The 20,630-nt window shown below is 23.2% G+C and overlaps 3 protein-coding genes and 1 long non-coding RNA gene across 6 annotated transcripts; 2 read left to right on the forward strand and 2 right to left on the reverse strand.

Annotated features, from left to right (window-relative positions):
* Positions 1-61: 61 nt before the first annotated feature.
* Positions 62-670, forward strand: LOC100867716 (uncharacterized). Its single transcript, XM_031920671.2, has 2 exons — positions 62-315; positions 399-670. Exons 1-2 carry the CDS (start codon positions 62-64, stop codon positions 556-558), a joined length of 414 nt encoding a protein of 137 aa, XP_031776531.1. The 3' UTR covers positions 559-670.
* Positions 399-2,493, forward strand: LOC100863516 (uncharacterized). Its single transcript, XM_031920665.2, is given in 7 exon segments — positions 399-955; positions 1,029-1,388; positions 1,464-1,580; positions 1,675-1,775; positions 1,900-2,134; positions 2,136-2,257; positions 2,369-2,493. Coding segments are annotated over 7 exon segments (1,032 nt in total). The 5' UTR covers positions 399-907; the 3' UTR covers positions 2,418-2,493.
* Positions 2,494-6,878, reverse strand: LOC100863283 (nitric oxide-associated protein 1). 3 transcript variants are annotated; one of them, XM_086907815.1, is made up of 6 exons: positions 6,677-6,878; positions 4,067-5,199; positions 3,676-3,972; positions 3,266-3,587; positions 2,923-3,137; positions 2,494-2,857 (listed from the first exon to the last, which is right to left on the reverse strand). In XM_086907815.1, exons 2-6 carry the CDS (start codon positions 5,058-5,060, stop codon positions 2,676-2,678), a joined length of 2,010 nt encoding a protein of 669 aa, XP_086763941.1. In that variant the 5' UTR covers positions 5,061-5,199; positions 6,677-6,878; the 3' UTR covers positions 2,494-2,675. The 3 variants fall into 3 exon arrangements, with proteins under 3 accessions (XP_086763941.1, XP_003691282.3, XP_086763940.1); XM_003691234.4 differs by lacking the exon at positions 6,677-6,878 and having other exon boundaries at positions 4,067-5,587; XM_086907814.1 differs by lacking the exon at positions 6,677-6,878 and having other exon boundaries at positions 2,494-2,878; positions 4,067-5,565.
* Positions 6,879-10,516: 3,638 nt separating this feature from the next.
* On the reverse strand, positions 10,517-11,369 carry LOC147657679 (uncharacterized). Its single transcript, XR_015291972.1, has 3 exons — positions 11,098-11,369; positions 10,841-11,024; positions 10,517-10,772 (listed from the first exon to the last, which is right to left on the reverse strand). It is a non-coding gene; the product is annotated as an uncharacterized LOC147657679 (long non-coding RNA).
* Between the last annotated feature and the right edge of the window lie 9,261 nt (positions 11,370-20,630).

Here is a 20,630-nt window from a genome sequence, read left to right on the forward strand (position 1 = left end):
TGACATTTCAATCTAGTTTCCAGTAATTGTAAAATAAATTTTAGTGGTATTTAAAATCGCGATGATGGGCGACATGAATCCTATAAAATTACGATTTTATAACGAAAGATTCGAGAAGGAAAAAAAATATTTTCGACTGCATGAAAAATTTGTAGCTATCGCGCGAACAAAACCACTAACCGTTAAATTTTACGCGAAACATGATGTGATCCCAGAATGCGAGATTCGACAAGAATATATCGATTTGATTTCGAAACGATTACTTCTAACCCCAAAGGATATTTATACGTTCAGACCACCGACAGTGAATATGGAGTACGCATAATATGAGTACATCGAAAACAAATACACGTTATCCCTTATAAAATAATCTTTTCGTTCGTGTTCAAATTTTATAGATATGGTTGGTTTTCCGAACTTTTGATACCTCGAACGAAAGATCCACGATTATGCTTCCCTAAAAAGCAAACGGATTTCATATCTAACGAGCTTAAAATACGTCACATACAAAGAGGTTTACCGATCGAAAAATTTGTCGGAATACCATTCAAAGTTTAAAGCACGCCGTATCAATCATACAAACGATCGTCGATAAAATTCAATATCGATGTTATGCCCGTCTCGTTTCCTGGCAACAAACGAACAACACAGATCCCGCTTCAACATGCTATAGGCCAAACAATTTTGCGTATATATCGTTTCCTTGCTCGAGGAAACGTGTTTTGAAAGAAACGCCATTTGGAGGGTGATCGTGCGATTTTTTTGAGCAATTGGACGCCGCCGATCAACCTCACAGGCCCCCTCTTTGATCGTAAACGTTTATCAGTTTAAGCTACCGAAGAAAATGATTTTGAAATAAAAAAATGATATTTTGATATCTGATACCTGTTGGTTAAACGAAACGATCATGGCGGGGAAAGGTTTCTGCGTAAAAATACAACTTGAATTACACGCTGTAAGTATCATAATTGAATTTCAACAATCGGTCAATATTCAATGTTAAACTTATGCGAAATAACCTCTTTTAGATAACGTGTCCGGGTGTATGGTTGTGTCCCAATGGGAAAATAGCGCTGCGAATAACCAGTCTTGGTTCCATCCTAGAATCCCACAGAGTATCACCGATTTTTCCACTATTATTTCACAACGAGTTTAACTTTAAGAAAACTTTCACACGACTGGCTGCTTTGACAGAGTTGCAACGGATTCTGGAGAAAGAGCCTTTTTATGCGGAATTGATACAATGGCTTAACCCGTGTAACCAACCCATCATCTTGGCCACCTTTCATACTAATTTAGCTGATCTTCTCTATCCCGTAGCTCAGTGCAAACATTTACTACCTGGAGTCGACATTGATCTACTTATGGATCCCACCAAATATTTTCCTGTTAGTATCTTCTTTTTTATTTCTTCCTTCGTACAAGTTCAATTAAATATTATTTTTTTGATTTTATTTATGCAGGGTATTATAGCACCTAAAATCGAGATTTCGACAAAAACAATCATAGAAGTGAAAACGATTTATGCTACAAATCTTGATCAATCTTGTGTATTCAATACGAAAACAATCGATTCTAAGGTAAAATATTATAAATATTATTTTAATATTTATTTTTATTATCTAATGCGTCAATCAATTATTAATCGATTGATTCAACAAATGTGATTTTTAGAAAAAATCTTATACCCACAAAAAACGAGCCGTCAAAGGTATTATCAGGCAAAGAAAAGTTTGTCATACTCGAGCGAAATCGAAAAATCAAGTTTGCTATCCGTAAGTATTATAAATTTTTTATTATTATAATATATAATATTTATCAATAAATGAATATAAATGAAATTATACTATTTGAACTTCATATACAAATATCAAATGTAAATATGGCATACTTTCACAGTCCACGATATAGATGCAAATCATGCAACGATATGATGTGTCCATATCAGATTGAATCGTCTCAAAGTAGTCAATGTTACCATCCGTTGAAACAGAAATTAAGAAGTCGAAAAAATCTTGCCATCGATGTTGATACAAATGATACATTGCCATCATATAAAACACCTTTTATTTGTGACAACCTGCATATCTTTGATAGCTGCCCTGTCTGTTTGAAGTATAAATGTTATTTTTCTTCACAGTGAATGTGATGGTACTTCTCCCGATAAGTCGATTCCAATAAACTTGTATAATTATCAACATTACGGATATCACTATTGTTTACCGAGTAATAAGTTGTCGCGAGAACCTATTTCTACGTAAGTTTATTGTACATATGATGCAATTGTTTTTTAAATGATTCGATCAGTTTATTTTTCTTTTTTCTTTTTTTCTTTCTTTTGTTCTTGTTTTCGTTTTTATTTTTGCAGAGTACCAGGCTTGACATTTTCGGCAAAGGATTACAAATCAAATGTATAGATTCCATTGCTCGTTAATCGTTTTTTTATAATAAAATGAAATCATCAAGAAAGAAAAATACACAAAAATAACAACATTTTATTGTATGCAGTAATATTTTATTCAAATTTTGAAATTTGAAAAATCTTATAAGAATATTCTTTCAATTTTCTTTCAATTATTCGATAAAGAGGCAAAAGATAAATGCGATTTTAAATCGATCAAGTGTAAAGCAATATTAATAATTTCAATCAACCAGGATAAAATTCGAAACTTAATTTAATATTTAATGAATACTCTTCGTCCTAATGAATGCAATGGAGTACCTTGAATTCTCGAACCACGAAGACACACTGATTTGCTTAACAATGCTGGACATCTGAAATATATTCCACGACCTTCTGGTGTCCATGCTCTTAATGAGACACTATCGTTTTCAAATGGTGTAATTGCGATCCAACCTATCGATTCATTAAATCAAACTATATTAAAATCATTTCAATCACTGTTTATTATACAGATTTACCTATACTTGACAATACAATATCTCCAGCAGATTCATTTTTCACACCAGTTACTTTTATATCCTTCGATTTTAATTTCGGCCATATTTTTAATCGTTTTTTATCGTTTGTGGGTACGACGAAAGCTTCAGTTTCTAACAATTGATCATATATCTCCTCTGCATCAAAAGTATGACATATTGTTATAGGTAATTTTTTACTTGCAAACAGCGTGCATCTATTTTTCAATAAAAAGGAATATATAAGAAAATTTAATTTTTTTTTAATTTAATAATTCTTTATCTGCATAATAATTTCTTTTTCAACATGCAACAAAAAATATAAAAATTATATATATATGTATACCGTATAAAATATTCTCCTTCAAGATAATCTAATCTTCCCATACCAGCTATAAATATAGTTTGTTTTGGTCTAAATACGAATGTTCTTGGTGTAATAATTTCTTGCGGTAATGTTAACAATAATTCATCAGTAGTTAATAAATCTAGTATTTGATCCTTCTGAATAGTACCTGGAGTATCATAACACCAACGACTATGTTCATATTCTGGTTCGGATTCATTTAAAAAAATTTTTTTCGTCATAAATTTATGCGACTTTTCTAAAAAAGGATCGATACTCTCATCTTTTTCCGAGTATTTGGTAAACGATTTACCAACATATTCTAAATATAAATAAAAACTCCATTTAAATGAATGTTCGATTTATAAATTAATAAAAATTAACAAAAAGATTAAAAATTTTTTAATTACCTTCTAATGTTGCAAATGTCATATTTCCTGTTTCTTTAAATTTATAATCCCTATACTTCGATTCTTGCATCCTATAAAATTTTTCTTTGATAAGCCTTTGTATTCTTAACGAATATTTTTTTCTATTTGGATTTAATATTGGAAATTTGAGTAAGTTTAATGTAGTTCCTGGCCAAGCAGATACTGTAGCGCGTTGTACGAGATCGACAGCTTGTACTTTACAATAATCAGAATTTAATAACGTATTGAACAAAGAAGATTTTCCAACATTTGTGCAGCCAACTAAATATACATCGCCTGAAATATGAATAATTATGAAGTATACAGAAAAATATGAAAAAATAAAAAATATAATTGAAAATTTTTTCTTATAAATCATATCAACAGATACCTTTATATCGCCATTTGTGCTGCAACTTATTTATCAATTGTTCTATACCATATCCAGTTTTTGCAGATATGAGTTGGATGTGTGTAATGTTTTCTTTCTTTACACCAGTTACATGGACTACTGTATTTGCTAAGAGTTGTTTAATGTTCTCAAGGAACTTTGGAGAATCTCTAGGCAATAAATCAACTTTATTCCCAACAAGAAAAATAGGAGTAAAAGGATGCATAATACTTTTTAAATCAGGCCAAATGCTGCAAGGAAAATCAGTCAGATCGATTATAAGAATAATGGCGCATTTTTTAGTTTTAATCACTTTCAGTAAATTAGGATAATCTTCAATAGATACTTTCACTTCCAAAGCTGAATTATAAAACTTCAAAAAATGACATCTTTGACATATTGTTGATTTCAAGTCTTCATCATTATTCTTTGAAAATAATTCCAATGGTAAATACCCAGGAATTTCTGGATCTTTGCAATGCAGTAAAGCACCGCAGCCACCGCATGGTATAGAACTGACTTCTGAATCAGGATCTGATGTACCATAACAATTATACCAATATTTGTTAAGTAAAGTATCATCAAACTGTTCATAATCAGTCATCCAAGTAGATGGAATTTTCCATAATTCTCCTTTTGGTATCCTATTGTTTTTTTCTACATCCTCAAACATAGGAATATTTTTGTCATCATCCAAAGCATTCTGCTTTATTTGCAAATATTTTTCATACATTTCTTTGTACTTTTCATTTGGTAAATTTATATTTGTTTTTTCTGTATTAGTATCATCTAGCATTTTTGTATCAATTATTTCATATGAGTCTACTGCCGCATATGGCATATATACAGGTTTTTGTTTTTTCACAGTTTCGTTTTCATTATCAATCTTTTCTTCATTTTTTTCTTCTTTGAGAATATTAGTTTCTTTTTTATCCTTTAACCATTCATTTAGCATAATGCTATATGTTTTTTTTTCAGTCATTTCGAATCTCATCTTTTCTTTTTGTTCTATTCTTTGTTTTTTTATTTCTTTATGTTTTGCATATCTTATTTTTTCATAATCTAAATAATCGCAATATAACAATTTTTTTCGAAGAGATAAAACTTTTGGATTCACCTTAGATACAATATTCCTATATAAAATTGTTTTTTTAAATTGCCATAATCTTAAATTATGATACATATTATGATTACATAATTGAAATAAACAAAATTTTAGATTCGACATTTGATAATATATAATAATATTATTTAAGATATTTTTTTAGAATATTTTTTCTTATTATTTAATCTGTTGAATATATCGATATTTTTTTAATATTTAAAATTGAAAAATATATCAAAATTATCACACAATATTAAATATCATTTTTATTATGATTTGTATTAATTAACATAACTATTAATAATTAATAATTAGAATACAAATATATTTCCAAAAAGATTATACATAACCTATAAACATTATTCATACATTGTAAGTAGATAGATACAAGTGAACAAAGCTACGAATCAAAAACTATCGAAAAAAACTATTAGTGAAAACAATCGTACCATTAAAAAATCACTTAAAAAACATATTAAAATGATATATATATCATAATAATAAAAATATCAATTGAAATATATTATATTTTATATATTTTTATATATAATATAACAAAATAACAATAAACAAAATAAATTTAAAAAAAATTTTTTTTTATAAAAATTTTGTTTTATTCGATTTTGATGTATCGATCAATCTAAAAAATTATTTATGCGATACTTCTTATTTGTTAAATTTTTATTTTATTTTTTAACGTAATACAATTTATAAAAAATTTTTGCTGTTTTTATAGCAATTACAAATTATATTACAATGAAAAATAATTTGAGAGTGGAGAAAGGATATAGTATCAACAAATCCAAGACAAAAGTTGGTCAGGGTTGAATATCTGAATCTCGGCATTATAAGATATCTATAATTATATTAATTTATTTTTGATGCTTTTATTTCGAAAATTATATCAATAATATATTTTTATTGGCTGATATTTTTACTATTTTTTTATTATATTTTTTACAATTGAAATTATATATGATTTAAAAATGATTTTGGAAAGATATATTTTAATATACAAAAATATTAGAAAATAAAAAATATTTATGTATTTTGTTTTAAATTTTACATTTAATAGAAACAATAAAAGACTCCATTTCCCCGATATATAATGTGTGATATATATATATGCTCTTATATATATGTGTCGTATTATATATTAACTATAGATGGCAGTAGTATCTTATTTGTAATAGCATGTTATTATTATCAAGTTAGTTAAAATATAATCATTTTCATAAAATGAAAATAAACATAAAATAAAAATTATAATATAAATATAAAAATTATTTCCTTGTATATATAAATAATATGTAAAAGTATATTTTTATTGAAATAATAATAACACTTAAAAAGTTGAAACAAATAAAAAATAAGAATGATACGATATATATTAACATAGCCAAACATGTTTTCTCATTGACTTGACATTAAAAGAATTTAGTATAGAAAAACAGTAGAAAACAGTTATCGACAAAGCGTACGTGATCTGTGACATGTAAACTTACGATTCGACGAGGTCGACAAGTTTAACTCGAGTTAATTCTATAGAGGTCGTGCAGCTTCATTTGTGGAACCAAATAATTAATTATGGAATTTGTGGAAATAAAATTAGATTTTGATTTTTTATTTAGTTTTTATCATTTTAATCAATTATTAATCAATTGTTAATCAAATAATCAAATTAATAAATTGATTATTGAGTTTATTCTGAAAAAATGGTAAAAGGAATAAGTCTTCGATCATATATATGAATAGATATACATATACATACATATATATATACATATATTTAGATAGATAAGGAGGCACAAATAAATATAGCCAAATAAAAATGGATGAAAACACACACATGTATATATACAAAGTTACATATATATATGTTATACATGATATATGTATATATATATATATATATACATATACCAACTACATGCGCAATGTCGCAAGTTATTCTCAGATTCTCAGGAAATTAAAAGAATTGGAGAGACTAAAGGAAAAATGCGAGAAAAATTACACATCAATCAAGAAAACATTGCGGATGGTCAGAATATCGTCAGTTCTCTTTAGAATTATCGATCAAAATATCCGATCTAATTTAATCCTTAAGCCAATTAAACTTCATATATATATACATATATTGAGCAATAAAATAAAAAATATTTTAAATATATTTGGATTTTCATTTTATATCATAACAAATTATCATTGATATTTTCACACTGATAAGATTCCGAAAAATTATTTGAATCAGTAGCTCATTATCATTAATCAAACATATTTTTATAACGTTTTAAACATATTTTAAAATCCTTTAAATTTTAAAACTCATATTTTTCATAGCACATCAATAGGAATTTGAATATATTAATTAAATCAATAATAATATCGATATTCGTTGTTTTTGAATATGTATTTTGAATACCAAAAATAAATTTATTTAAAACACAGACAAAATTATTTTATTTTAGTGATTGAAATGAAATCTGCAGAAAAGCAAAATTACTATTAACAGTGAAAAAGTACCGAAGAATGTTGAAAATTTTAATACATCGCTAGTATAGCATCTCGATCAAGAAATATGAGAAATGGAGAATTGCAAAAGAAAGGGAGGGTAGTAGCGAGTCTATGTAATGGATAATGAAGAAAATCAAATGAGTTCTTGTATATATGTATATTATATACATCTATATATATAATCATGCATTTAACTTTCATATATTCTGGATGAAGTGACCTATTTTTTAATATTTAACAATGAGATTGTAAATAATCGTTAAATAAATAATTTAATGAATTTATCGTTCAAAAAAACAAATAAATAATAACTTGCAATATTTCAATATTCTATTTCTATATCGTATTTATCAAGATGCAGTCGTTCCCTTTGGATCGAAACGACTTTGACTTCGAATGGTCATGGTCACGCAGTAAACGTAGCCACGTCATCATAGTCGCACCACGTCAGTGTAATTTACAAATGATGCAATAAATTCAGAAAGCATGCATTCGCTTCATATTGAAGACATAAGATCGCATGGATACCAATAGCGGCATAGCCCAGCTTATTAATATGTCAACAGCATAATCTTTCTACCGACGAGCCAATAACCTCTCAGTGAAATCCACCTCGGTGAAGCCATGTTATTAATATCCTATTGATTTCTTATACACATATCCTTTTCGTTTCGTTCTTTCAAATTCTTGTTCAATAAACGATTAAAATTTTTTTCTTTAATTTTATTATTTTTATTACTATATTATTTGTATCGATAGAACAATCGAAATATCTCCAATTGTATTTTAAAATCATTTGAATATCTGGTAACATAATTTGATTTCTAATTAGATTTTTTTGTGTATACTAATATATATTTTTGTATATACATTAAAACTAAGACTATTCAAACGGCATTAGTTTGTTCGTAAAAGAAATAGGAATATGTGTTTCTCAATAGCAGATAATAAATTGGTAATAACTGTTGCTCCTCAATATGATATTGACCTCATGAAAGAATGTGGTCTATAAAAGTTGCAGTTATAGATATCAATAAAATAATAATTCCAATACTTTATTTAATTTAAATGATAAAATATATTATGTTTAATATGAATATATGTATATTATTAAAAAATAAAATGAGGCTTCGTTTATGAACTAATCGAAATAATCGTCTAAAATTTATATATTTTATAATATTAGATAATATTAGATTATCAAAATGTAATATTAATATTTGGGCAATAAATGTATAGATAAAATAAAACCTGAAATAATTTGAATTATTCAAAATTAAACAAATATACTTAAAATTGAACTAAAATTTCATATATATAAATAATAATATTTATATTAATATTTATTGGAATTGATAAATACATCTATATATATATAGCATATATATGATCGAATCATGAATCTCAGTGAATTTTGCTTTCTATATATAAATTCTTCTTCAAAAGAAATAAATTTCGATTTCAAATGGGAAGAGCTGATATATCAAAACTGAAATATTTAAAATTGAACGCGATTGACTGAAAAAAATATGCAAAGTTATCGTCTTATAACGAAAATATTATATGCTCACTGATTAAATTTAAGTTAAGGTTATGTTAAAAAATGAAATTTTAGACAGAATTTTTATTTTTATACTTGCATTCAAATTAATTAATGTGAATTGATTTGAACGAAGAAAAATATTGCTTTAAAATATTGTAAGTATGTTACATATGCGCGACAAATTATTACACAGGGTCGAGTATACGTTAGTATAGCTCGTTAAGCTGGTTACATACTCGACTGAGGTTATAGTTCCGAAACCTTTCGAACACGATCCCGTTGCGTCAGCCAGCTTTTTGATTCATTCGCAAGATTGTGCGCGTGATCGATTGACTGATATATATATGTATATAGAGGAGGTGTTAATACTTTTATGGTTCCAACATATTCAATCATACTCCATTTCGAATTTTATATATATATAAATACATGTACACATTATATGTATAGTTTTACAAAGCAAATTACAGTATATAACAAAATTACATGATCAAAAGAATAATTAGAGTCGAATTTATAATTCTACAATGAAATAGAAAGTTATAATTAATATAATTTTCGAATTAATTTATTCACGAAATTATTTATTATCAAAATATAGTAATAATAAATCAATAATAAATAAATAACGCAATAATTCATAAACAAATCAATTTTAAAAACAATATCAGTAAATATAATAAAAGCAATAAAAAGATCGAAGAAAATGTAATATTGTGTGTTATTATATATAGTTATTTATGAAATTTTTTAAAATGAATATTATTTTAAAATGAAATGATCCAAATTATATAAAGTTTGAATAATATTATAAATATACAATTCATGAAAAAATATTTGAATATATATAAGTATAAAAATATAATAATAATTAATTTTAATCACAAATAATGATTATATTAATAATAATTAATATCTAGTAATATTAGAGTTAAATTAAATAATTAAAGTACTATTAGATCAAAAATTATATATATATGTTACACATTTTTCATATAATATATATACATATTAGAAATATAATATATAATTAGAGGAAATGTTTTCTATATAATATAATATAATTTTTGAATAACAATATATGTATATATATAAATAATATATAGATATATTTAATCTTGATGCATTTCATTAGCCAATAATCAGATTTTTTAATTTCTGATAATTTAATTTACTGAATATTATATATATTATATAATATATTATATATAATTATTAGTTAATTTTTAAAAAGCGGGCAATATCATTTTTGATCTATTGGTCAAAATATAAAATAAAAATAAAAAAATTTTTTCATATGAGAATATTATTTATTTTATTCATTTTACAAAATATTTCCATTTTATAAAATGAAAAATATGTAATAATAGATGCATCGGTCTCGCAAGACTTGGCGTCCGATAGTAAAGAATTAATTAGGTCATGGTCTCAATCCTTTGGATATCGGATCGATACTATTATCGAAAAAAAATAATATCTACTATATAACAAGTTGACATTATTTTTCGTCTTAAATACTTTATCCATCATAGTATGAAATTCATCTACGGCATATAAATCATTTTCATATTTCGTGTAAATGCTATCAGCCACGCTAATCACAAATACTAACTATAGTAACTAGAAAAGTGCGAATTTTAAATTTCGACTTCGTTTGAAACTTAAATCAACACTGACGTTATTTGCGTCTAAGTGAATTCTATGTTTACATTTTGTTTGCGTCTCACTTGCGTGTTTACACGCCTATATAATATAAAGGTCTTCTATCGTTCGCATAGCACGTTTGTTTATCCATACTAGAGTTAGAAAATAACTATGCAAATGCCTGTTCGATCATATGTAGATGAACAACGAGTTAGTCGCACTTACTGTTGGTATTATTGCTTAATCTATTTTTCGATCGTTTTTCATTATTGATTTTACCGTATTTTAAATATTTTTGAACAAGCCACAATTTTTTCTTATCATCACTTAATAATTAAATTTCGATTGTTTTTCACATAAATCGTAAAAGAATGAAACTGAAAATATAATGTAAAATGTTTCCCCATTAATTTCAAACGAACAACCAGGTAAAATGTTTGGTACACGTTTAGCACGAATGCTCGGTGCCAATAATGTGGCGTTACCTTGACTAGAATGGAATAGATACCAAGAAAAGATACCGTTATACTAGAGTAACAACGTAACCAAGATATACGTTAGACGCATATTGTTGTTATTACAATGATCACATTAATATTCATATTTATTACGGTATGCGACAGTTTATTGCTCTATAAATATATTTGTTCATAGTGATGTTATTGAATGAATTATTTTTTAATTCTCTATGAAAAAAAGAACATTAATTTTAATTGGTAAAAATATTAAAATTTTATTTATTGCACATAGTATTCTGTACAAGTGATAAAAATAATAAGATAATTTAACATCGTAAAAATATTCAGATAATGAATAAATTATATATATATTATTTTTATACATTAGCGATAATATTAATTAAAAATGCAATGATTTATTACGATGTAAATTGTTTTGTATGATAATCTTTATAATAATTTATCCATTATTGTGCTTAAAGTTATGAGTAACCTATATATTAAATGGATAAAATCTATATTGTAAAGTTATTGTTATTTAAAATTATTGTTATTTATTGCAACCAATAATTTATTATTGAAAAACAATCAATTTAATAATATTACTATAAAAAAATATACAGAATGAATGATATAAAATACGGTAATTTGTTTTCTTTGGAGTTATTGCAGATTTGCAGATATCGACATACCTTTCTTTTTAAATCAAGCGGTTTATAGAGGTTAATCATCTAGGGTGTAACAAATTCTTAGTGCGGTTTTCCTTGAGACCTAAAAAATTTCATATAATAGAACGATATATTAATTTGTTGTTATTCAAATAGCTTGTTATTATATTGTTGAATGTTATCAAACCTAACAGCATTTTCTTCTATTCCGCATAGTTTTTGCAAAAATAATTTACATAAAGATAAATATGCAAAAAAATGTGTCTTTAGTCATTTTTTCGCAAAAATATAATCATTATGTGTAACATAATAATTATTCCATTACTTTGTGTATAAAATAATTTCTAAAATAGTATTTTACAATAAAATTATATTTATTATAAATATAAACATAATAACATTATACAATACAATAATAACATTCGATACATAATATAAACATATATAATATAAACATACAAACATATCTCTAAAAAATTCTTTATTTGTTCTTCATTAATAATTTTCTAGTTTATAATCTTCATAAAAAAGCTTTAAAAAATATTTCAAAAATACTTATATTATTAGATTTAATTACAATTATTTAAATAATGAAAAATTATAATATAATATTCCATTTAAAAATATGGAAAAATATGAAGAAATTCTTAGAACTCAAAGAGAATCCTAATAAAAATTTCTGAACTAGTTAAATTTTTTTTTTTCCTTCATATATTTTAAAGTATTGAAAATTATTTTTAAAACAGTTCTTTATTTCAATATTTTATAATAAAATATTTATTTATAATACATGAATGGAAAATATTTATTTAAAATAAAATAATAATTTTTACAGATATTATAGAAATAATTGTTCAAAATAAAATTTATATATCTGAATTTATATTTTTATTTATTTTAAATTATCAAATATGATTTTCTATAATTAAAAAAAGTAGATAAAAAGATATAAAAAATAAAAAAGTATTTATTTAAAAATAAACTTTTCTTATTTTTTAATTAATGATTATATAATTATATGAATTATATGAATATATAATTAATGAAAATATAAACAAACAAACACAATTATAGAAATCATTCTAGAAATTAATTATTATTAATCAAATTAAATGTATTTAATACAAACAATCTGACATATAAATATTTTTTATTATGTAAATATATAATATATTTAATTTATTATAAATCTATATGAAATATAATTTTTTAATTCATAAAACTGAAATTTGAAGTTTTGTGAGATCTTGAAACTCTTGAAACTCTAGAATTATTTTTTTTCTACTTCTTTCTTTTTTAAGAAATGTCTCTATTTATTATTATTATTTATTATTATCTTATATTTTATCAAGAATTAAAATTTTAATAAATTTTGATTTCAGGAATTCATTAAAATTAAAACTCGTAATCAGCAAATAGTAATAACAATTATATTTCTTAATTTGTAAAAAGTTTAATTGTTATGCAAGTTATTTTTTATTTCGAATTATAAAAATAACAAAAAGTTTCGAGATTCAAAAATTCTGAATTTTTTTATTTATCTATATATATTATAATTTTTATTTTTTTGTTTGAAATATTATTATTAATCTGTATTAAATATTGATCCATACATAGTGTTTAAAAAATAATTTAATTTAAAAAAAATATGTCAATATTTGCAATAATTCAAAAAAAAATAGCTTGTCATATGTTATATGTTTCATTCTATATGTAATAGGCGACAATCGCTTTCACTTTTATAAGAACATTTATTTTGTAAGAACATTTTTTCAATAAGAATTATTTGTAATACAAAGTTGCATATAAAACAATTGTATGAAATATTACGTATTAGCCGTGGTCAAATTTTTGAAATTGTATTCGATAGGAAATTGTAGTTTTCAAGAGTAAAACTGATCCAAATCGCTTTTACGCGTCTGGCACGGATCCCGCGTTTTAACGTATCGTTATAAATATCGTTTATATTAACTGGTGTTCTCGTTGCAAGTCGTTTGACCGTCTGAGAGATAGATACATAATTATTCTGCATCGTTGAATGTTCTTTTCAACTAGTTGATATATATGTTTATCGCCGAGCCAATTCTTTCAAGTGTTTCATGATTTTCAGACCTAACGAAATGACTAACCTAACCAAAAATGAATCGTTAATATCTGTCATTCAAAATTATGTGTCTCTTATTATGAACAATTGTTTATGTAACAGCTTTTATGTAAGATTTGGATTATCAAACTGAAGTAGAGCAAAATTTAAATATTAGTGGTGAAGAGAGAAATTTTTTTAAAGAAATGTCAATAATATATATATATAAACAAACAGATGAGGAGTCGAAGCCACAAGAATTAGCTTTGTTACGACGCAATATGTTTTTTAGACTAGCTTTACGCCAGCAAAGGAAGAATAACGACCTTGAAACATAAGGAAGATTCAACTGATATCATAGGTTCCGGTTTGAAGTTATGTTAAATATGTGTATATACATTCAAATGTGAATTTAATATATTCTTATTATAAAATCGGTAAATGTAAATCTTTTTATGACACAGATAAAAGACTGTTAAAATATACATTATAAAACATGAAAAATATTAAAATATTGAAATAGAAGAATATATATAGATTAACATATCTTATCTTACGTAAATAATTTATAATAAGCATTAGATTTTAAAATAAAACACAAATAACAAGTTTTAAATACTTTGTAATTTTTTTTTTTTAATAATAAATAATTTTCAAATAATGCTTTCTCTGAATTAATTCACTTAAAAAAAAGTAATAAATAATTTTAGTTATTAACAAGTAATTTCACTATAATCTCTCGTATGCAATTATTTTATTCGAGTGAATTAATTCAAATTAAACAATATTTAAGGATAATTGTTATTTCGATTAAAAAAAAATTACTTATCTTTTTTAAATTATTTGAAAAATAATAAAATATTTTAAATAATTCATTATCTCAAATTTTTGTTTGTGAGATTATCTTTGAAATTGAATATATTTTAGATTTAATTATATACATTTGTTTTGACATATATGGATACATAAAAAAAATTAGTTCAAAATTGAATATAATAATATTCCTTGCTATTCATTATTAGTGCTTGAATACTTGATTTAACTAGAAAAGGAAAAAAAAAATATAATAGGAAAAAGTGAATAACTTCAAAAATGCCACAAAAAAAAAATAATTATACAATAAAAAAAATTTTTGGACTTTCTTCTTATCTTTAATATTCATCTCATCTTTATAAAAATAGATTAGTATTAATAGATTCTTAAAATTCTTCTCATAGAAATGTCCAAACACAAAATAAATTAGAATAATTTTAATTAAGAATTGAATTGTTTTAAATAATATTGATATTAAAAAGATTATTTTTAATAAGATTATTAATAATAAAATTAATTTAATTTATATCGGATTTACAGATATTTTAATAAAAAGAATTTTACTGACTACTGTCTTATTATATACTTACATTTATGAACCTGTTGGAAGCCAAACATATAACTAGGTCGTTCACATAATAGAAGTCTGTTGATTTCCTCTGCTAATTTGTCATTTTCCGTTTAAATAATAAGAATGTATGTTTATATAAGTAGACTCAGTCATATAAGTATTTTTTTTTTTTTTTGGATTATATGCAATTACTTGCAAAATTCAAATTAAACAAAAGTGAGAATTTAGAATTGATTTTAACCGTGTATTATGGAATGTTCCTTATCTTTATGATAATAATTAATTGAAAAAGAAAGAATTTTAGAAATGTTAGAGCAAGTGATTTGAATTATTGAATTGTTAGAAGCATTATTTGACAAAAATTTTTGGAAATTCGTAATGATCAATATACATTATGATTTAAAAAATAATTATAATACTGCTTGAGAATTAAATGAAAAATTAAATGAATTCCAAATAATATGATCGATTTATATATTTATTAACACACATAATACATAGATCAATGATCTTAATTATATATTGCCTCTTGACAATATAAATCATATTCAAGAGATTTTAATCGTTATTTATTTCTTCTTAAAAAGTTATTAACAAATAAAATGAGAATATTAATATAAATATATTTAACTTCATAATTATATTTTTAATATTTGAAGTGATTTGATTTAAATCGATTTGTTAAATTATACTTAAGCATGATAGGTTATATATGTGCATCTATATATTTTATCTCTGCAAATAGAGAAATTTTACTTACTATATTTAATTTTTAGAATAATCGTCTCTTTTGAGACGTAATCCACTTTATTTGTAATAATAATTATTCAAACAAAAGATTGTTTAAATTTTTTATTCTTTCAATTCAGAATGTTTAAAAATGATAAATTTTTTCAAAATCTTTTACATATGAAAAACAATATACAAAATGCTTATCCACGAACATATCTTATATTTACATTTTGGATATACATATGGATCCATTATTTATGAATGCATATTTCTCAATCTCAACAGAATAGAAATTATATAATTATTATATCATAAAGAGGTGATCTGCAGTTGAAAATTTCACGAATCTGAGACGAATCATTGAAACAAATACAATCGTATAATGTCCAATTTTTCCTTGAAAATTATAAAGTCTTGAAAGATAATAAATTCCAAAGGCAAATTTAAATTTCATCTAAATTGCTGAAGCTTGTTCGCCAAAAATAAAATAGAGAAGAAAGGCAAAAGTGAGAAGATTGCTATTCACATTTCTCATTTCCTTATAAAGAGATAATCGAAAAGTTACGATTAACAAGAAAATAGCAAAAAAGAGAATTTTTTGAAACGATAAACAGAAAATATAAAAAAATGAAACACAATGAGATTACTGTAAGAAAATATTAATCAATTATATTTTGTATCTAATAAATTACAGATTCTATGTATATATTCAAAAGAAAATTGGATATAATTTCTAATCTGTTAAGAATAGATTTATGAAAGATGATTTATGTAAAAATATTGAGGATGGCAACGATGGTTTCATTTATATTTCTACATCCAAAATAAATTATAATAAATAAAAAATTAATATATTAATTGATCATCATTTAATGAAAAAAATAAATATTTTATTAATATAGTAAAATTAATATGGTTTTAAATAAATAAATATCTTTAAATAGATAATTAAAATAATTATTTAATTATTAATAAATTATTTAATTATCATTATAAATTAGAATTAAATAATTAAATACACGGTTTTATACAATGTATTACATCATGTAGAAATAGATTTAATATGAATTAATATTATAATTTAATAAATAATATACTTAATATTTGTAATAATATTTGTAATAATAAAGATGATTAATAAAATGATAATAAATAAAACAATCTAATTTCTTAAAAAATAAAAAAAATTCTCGTCTCGTTATTTTTTAAATTAATTTTATATAATATTTTATTGTACAATAATAAAATTAATTAAATATTAATTTATTATATCTAATTATTATTATAATAATTATTTTATTTTACATAATAATTAATTACAAAAAAATAAAATTATTACAGATTTTTTTATAAAATAATTTTAACATTTGGAAAAAAAATCGTGTATATAAAACACATAAAATATAGTTATTATAATAGATTATTATAAAACATAATTATTATTACTTTTTCATATTTTCTTTTCTCTTAGAAAAATAAAATAAAAAAAAATATTATTCAATAAAAATTCTTCTTCATTTTTCAATTTAAATTTTTTTTCATTTTATTCATATTAAAATTATAAAATTTTACCTTTTCTATCTTATCTTGATTTTTCTTACACATATATTTTATATATATAAAGATTCAATATTTGTTTCACACACTACAGTGGATATAGGTATAATCTTAATAATAAATACTTATTATATGATTTTGTATATAGATACCTTCATAACAAGGCAACCATAACCTTTAACATTTAATTGCATTAAATTACAATAGTTCTGTTTGGAAAATTCTTCAATAGCATCCCATCGTACAAAAGGTAACCAGCAAAGAAAGAATTTCAAAAAGTCAAGAAGATCTAAACAAGTCTAAACAACTAATCATCCGATAATTGCTATTCTATGACTTGTTTACGATGCTATTAAAGGAAGTTGTTAGATACATACGTGTCTAACATAATTTATGAATAGCAAAGATAAGTTTTATGTCTTTTTTTCAGCGATCAAATGATTTTTTTGTTCAAATTAAACGTGATTTTTCAACAATTAAATTATAAAAAATATTTTTAAATAACAATTTTTTTAAGTAAACATTCCATTAAATTTCATTTATTACTAATTATTATAAATATTTTTTATTAAATTTTATATATTTATTTTGTATTGCATTAAAAAATAATTAAATATCAATAATGTCTTTAATATTTCAACAAAAATGATAAAAAATAATTAAATTTTCTTTTCATTGATATATTTATGCGTTTTTAAAAATGATTTTATTAATATCCATTAATATTTTATTCATAGCTAATATTTCACAGTTAATACTTTTTCATTTAGAGTTTTTCCATAAGAGTTCTCATAAATATTTTTTTTAATTTTAAGTACTGTTTTTATCTTTTTATGTTTATAGAGTTATTATAATAATAATGCCATAATTATTATAATAATGCCATAATGCATAGATATATCGTATAAACTTTTAATTATTTATAAAATTTAAAAAACTAAATTATACAATATTAAGTGTTATTAAATACATATCCGAAATAAAATTTAGCAAAAAATATTGTTACATATAATAATAATTGTACATCTGTCATTAAAAATAATATCCATAATAAAGTGAATTATAATAAAAATTATAGTCAATCATAATTTTACCTACCTATTATCTGTGTCTGAAAAATAAATTTAACGAAAATTAATTTTTTTTTACTCTCTTATGAATTTATCTAATTATTCGTATCATTTTATAGGTTATGTGTTCATATCCTTTATCATATCAATTTTACATAAAGAAAGGTACAAATACAATGAAAAAATTCTATTTATCCGAACTCTAGGAACAAGATGATTCGGATAATTGGATCATTCGGATAATAGAAGTCCACTAACTTTTTTTTCCTTCACTAACGTTGTTGTCACTTGGTTCGTATACGAGGTACTGTTTACATAACTGGATTTATATTCGTTTATTTGAATACATAAATATTATTTCTTTTTTTTAATTATTTAAAGAATTTAAAAAACTTTTAATTAAATCGTTCTATTAAATGTTAATATTAAATGCAATTGTTTTTATGAATGTCATGAATAAAGCAATATGTTACAAGCAAATTAGTTCGCATAATAGAAGCTTAACAATGAATTCGATAAATTGCGCATTTTGTTGACATTGATGTGCATAAATAAAATTCAGATAAATAGAGTCCTATTACAAATATAATACCTATCACACAAATTATAACGATTCAATGTCTTATTACAAAAATATGACAGAATAATACTCAAAAATACATTTTCAGTACTTGATCCATCATATTTATTTGATTTTGTCTTTCTTTAATTATTTTTCATGTTCAAAATTTTCTTATATTTTTATCTAGCGATGATTGTCGAAAAAAATATATTTTTAATAAAAAAAATAATTTTTTAGATAGATATCATAAAGTTTTGAATCTTTAAATATTATTATCATATCTATTATTTTACAAATATGCTCTATATACTTATGGATAAGAACACATACACAAGTTTAACAATTAATGTTTATTTACATTAGTTATTACATTACTTATTTATCTGTCAATGATATTATTGGTATAAAATTATAACGTGATATATAAAAAATATTGTCATGTGAACATTATCTAATCTCTTTTTCCGATTTGTTTGAATAATTCAAAATAGCTGTGTATCTTCGTATACGCCATAGTGCGCATACACCTAATATAACTTGTCCGTTATAAAATTAAAGTAAAAGTTCGATAGTTACACTTAAAAATCAAGACTTAAATCGAGCATTTATACATGATAATGGAATCGAAATTTAATTTTGATATAACATTCCCATTTTGTCATGGATTGATTGAATAATTAATAAAAAAGAAAAAAGATATCCTTTCCCTATCCTTACCCAATTCAGTCTGACTACCGAACAAATAGGTCGTCGTAAATAACTATCCATCTTTTACTGTACTTTTATATTGCGATGATCGAAATTATTAAAAAAAAATTTTAAATTGAAACGTGTTTCATTTCATGTATTCACAATCCACACGTGATTTTCTTATAATCTATCTAAATATTGTTTTCATTTTGCTTTTCGAGCACTTCATTATCTCGAGAAATCATAATACTCTGCGAGATATAAAGTATACATATATTGTATATATATGTATACTTACCATTCCTTTAATCTTATCTCATTGGAGAAAGAAAATATTTACTATTTTTTTATTTCGCCCTAATACACGTTCAATATATACATATAACTGTATATATATATATATATATATATATACATAAGCTTTATCGTTGATTCATTTAACGTAAAAATCCTTTAAAAAATCGCGCTTCAAGCATTTGTTCGAGATAAAGACAAAACAATACGAAACTTCGAATTGAAGTGTTTTCTTCGTTTGTGCTATTGTGTTTGTACAC

This window comes from Apis florea, unplaced genomic scaffold (assembly GCF_048593485.1).
Source record: "Apis florea isolate Af1SG1 unplaced genomic scaffold, ASM4859348v1 contig_2899_pilon, whole genome shotgun sequence".
Lineage (NCBI taxonomy): Eukaryota > Metazoa > Arthropoda > Insecta > Hymenoptera > Apidae > Apis > Apis florea.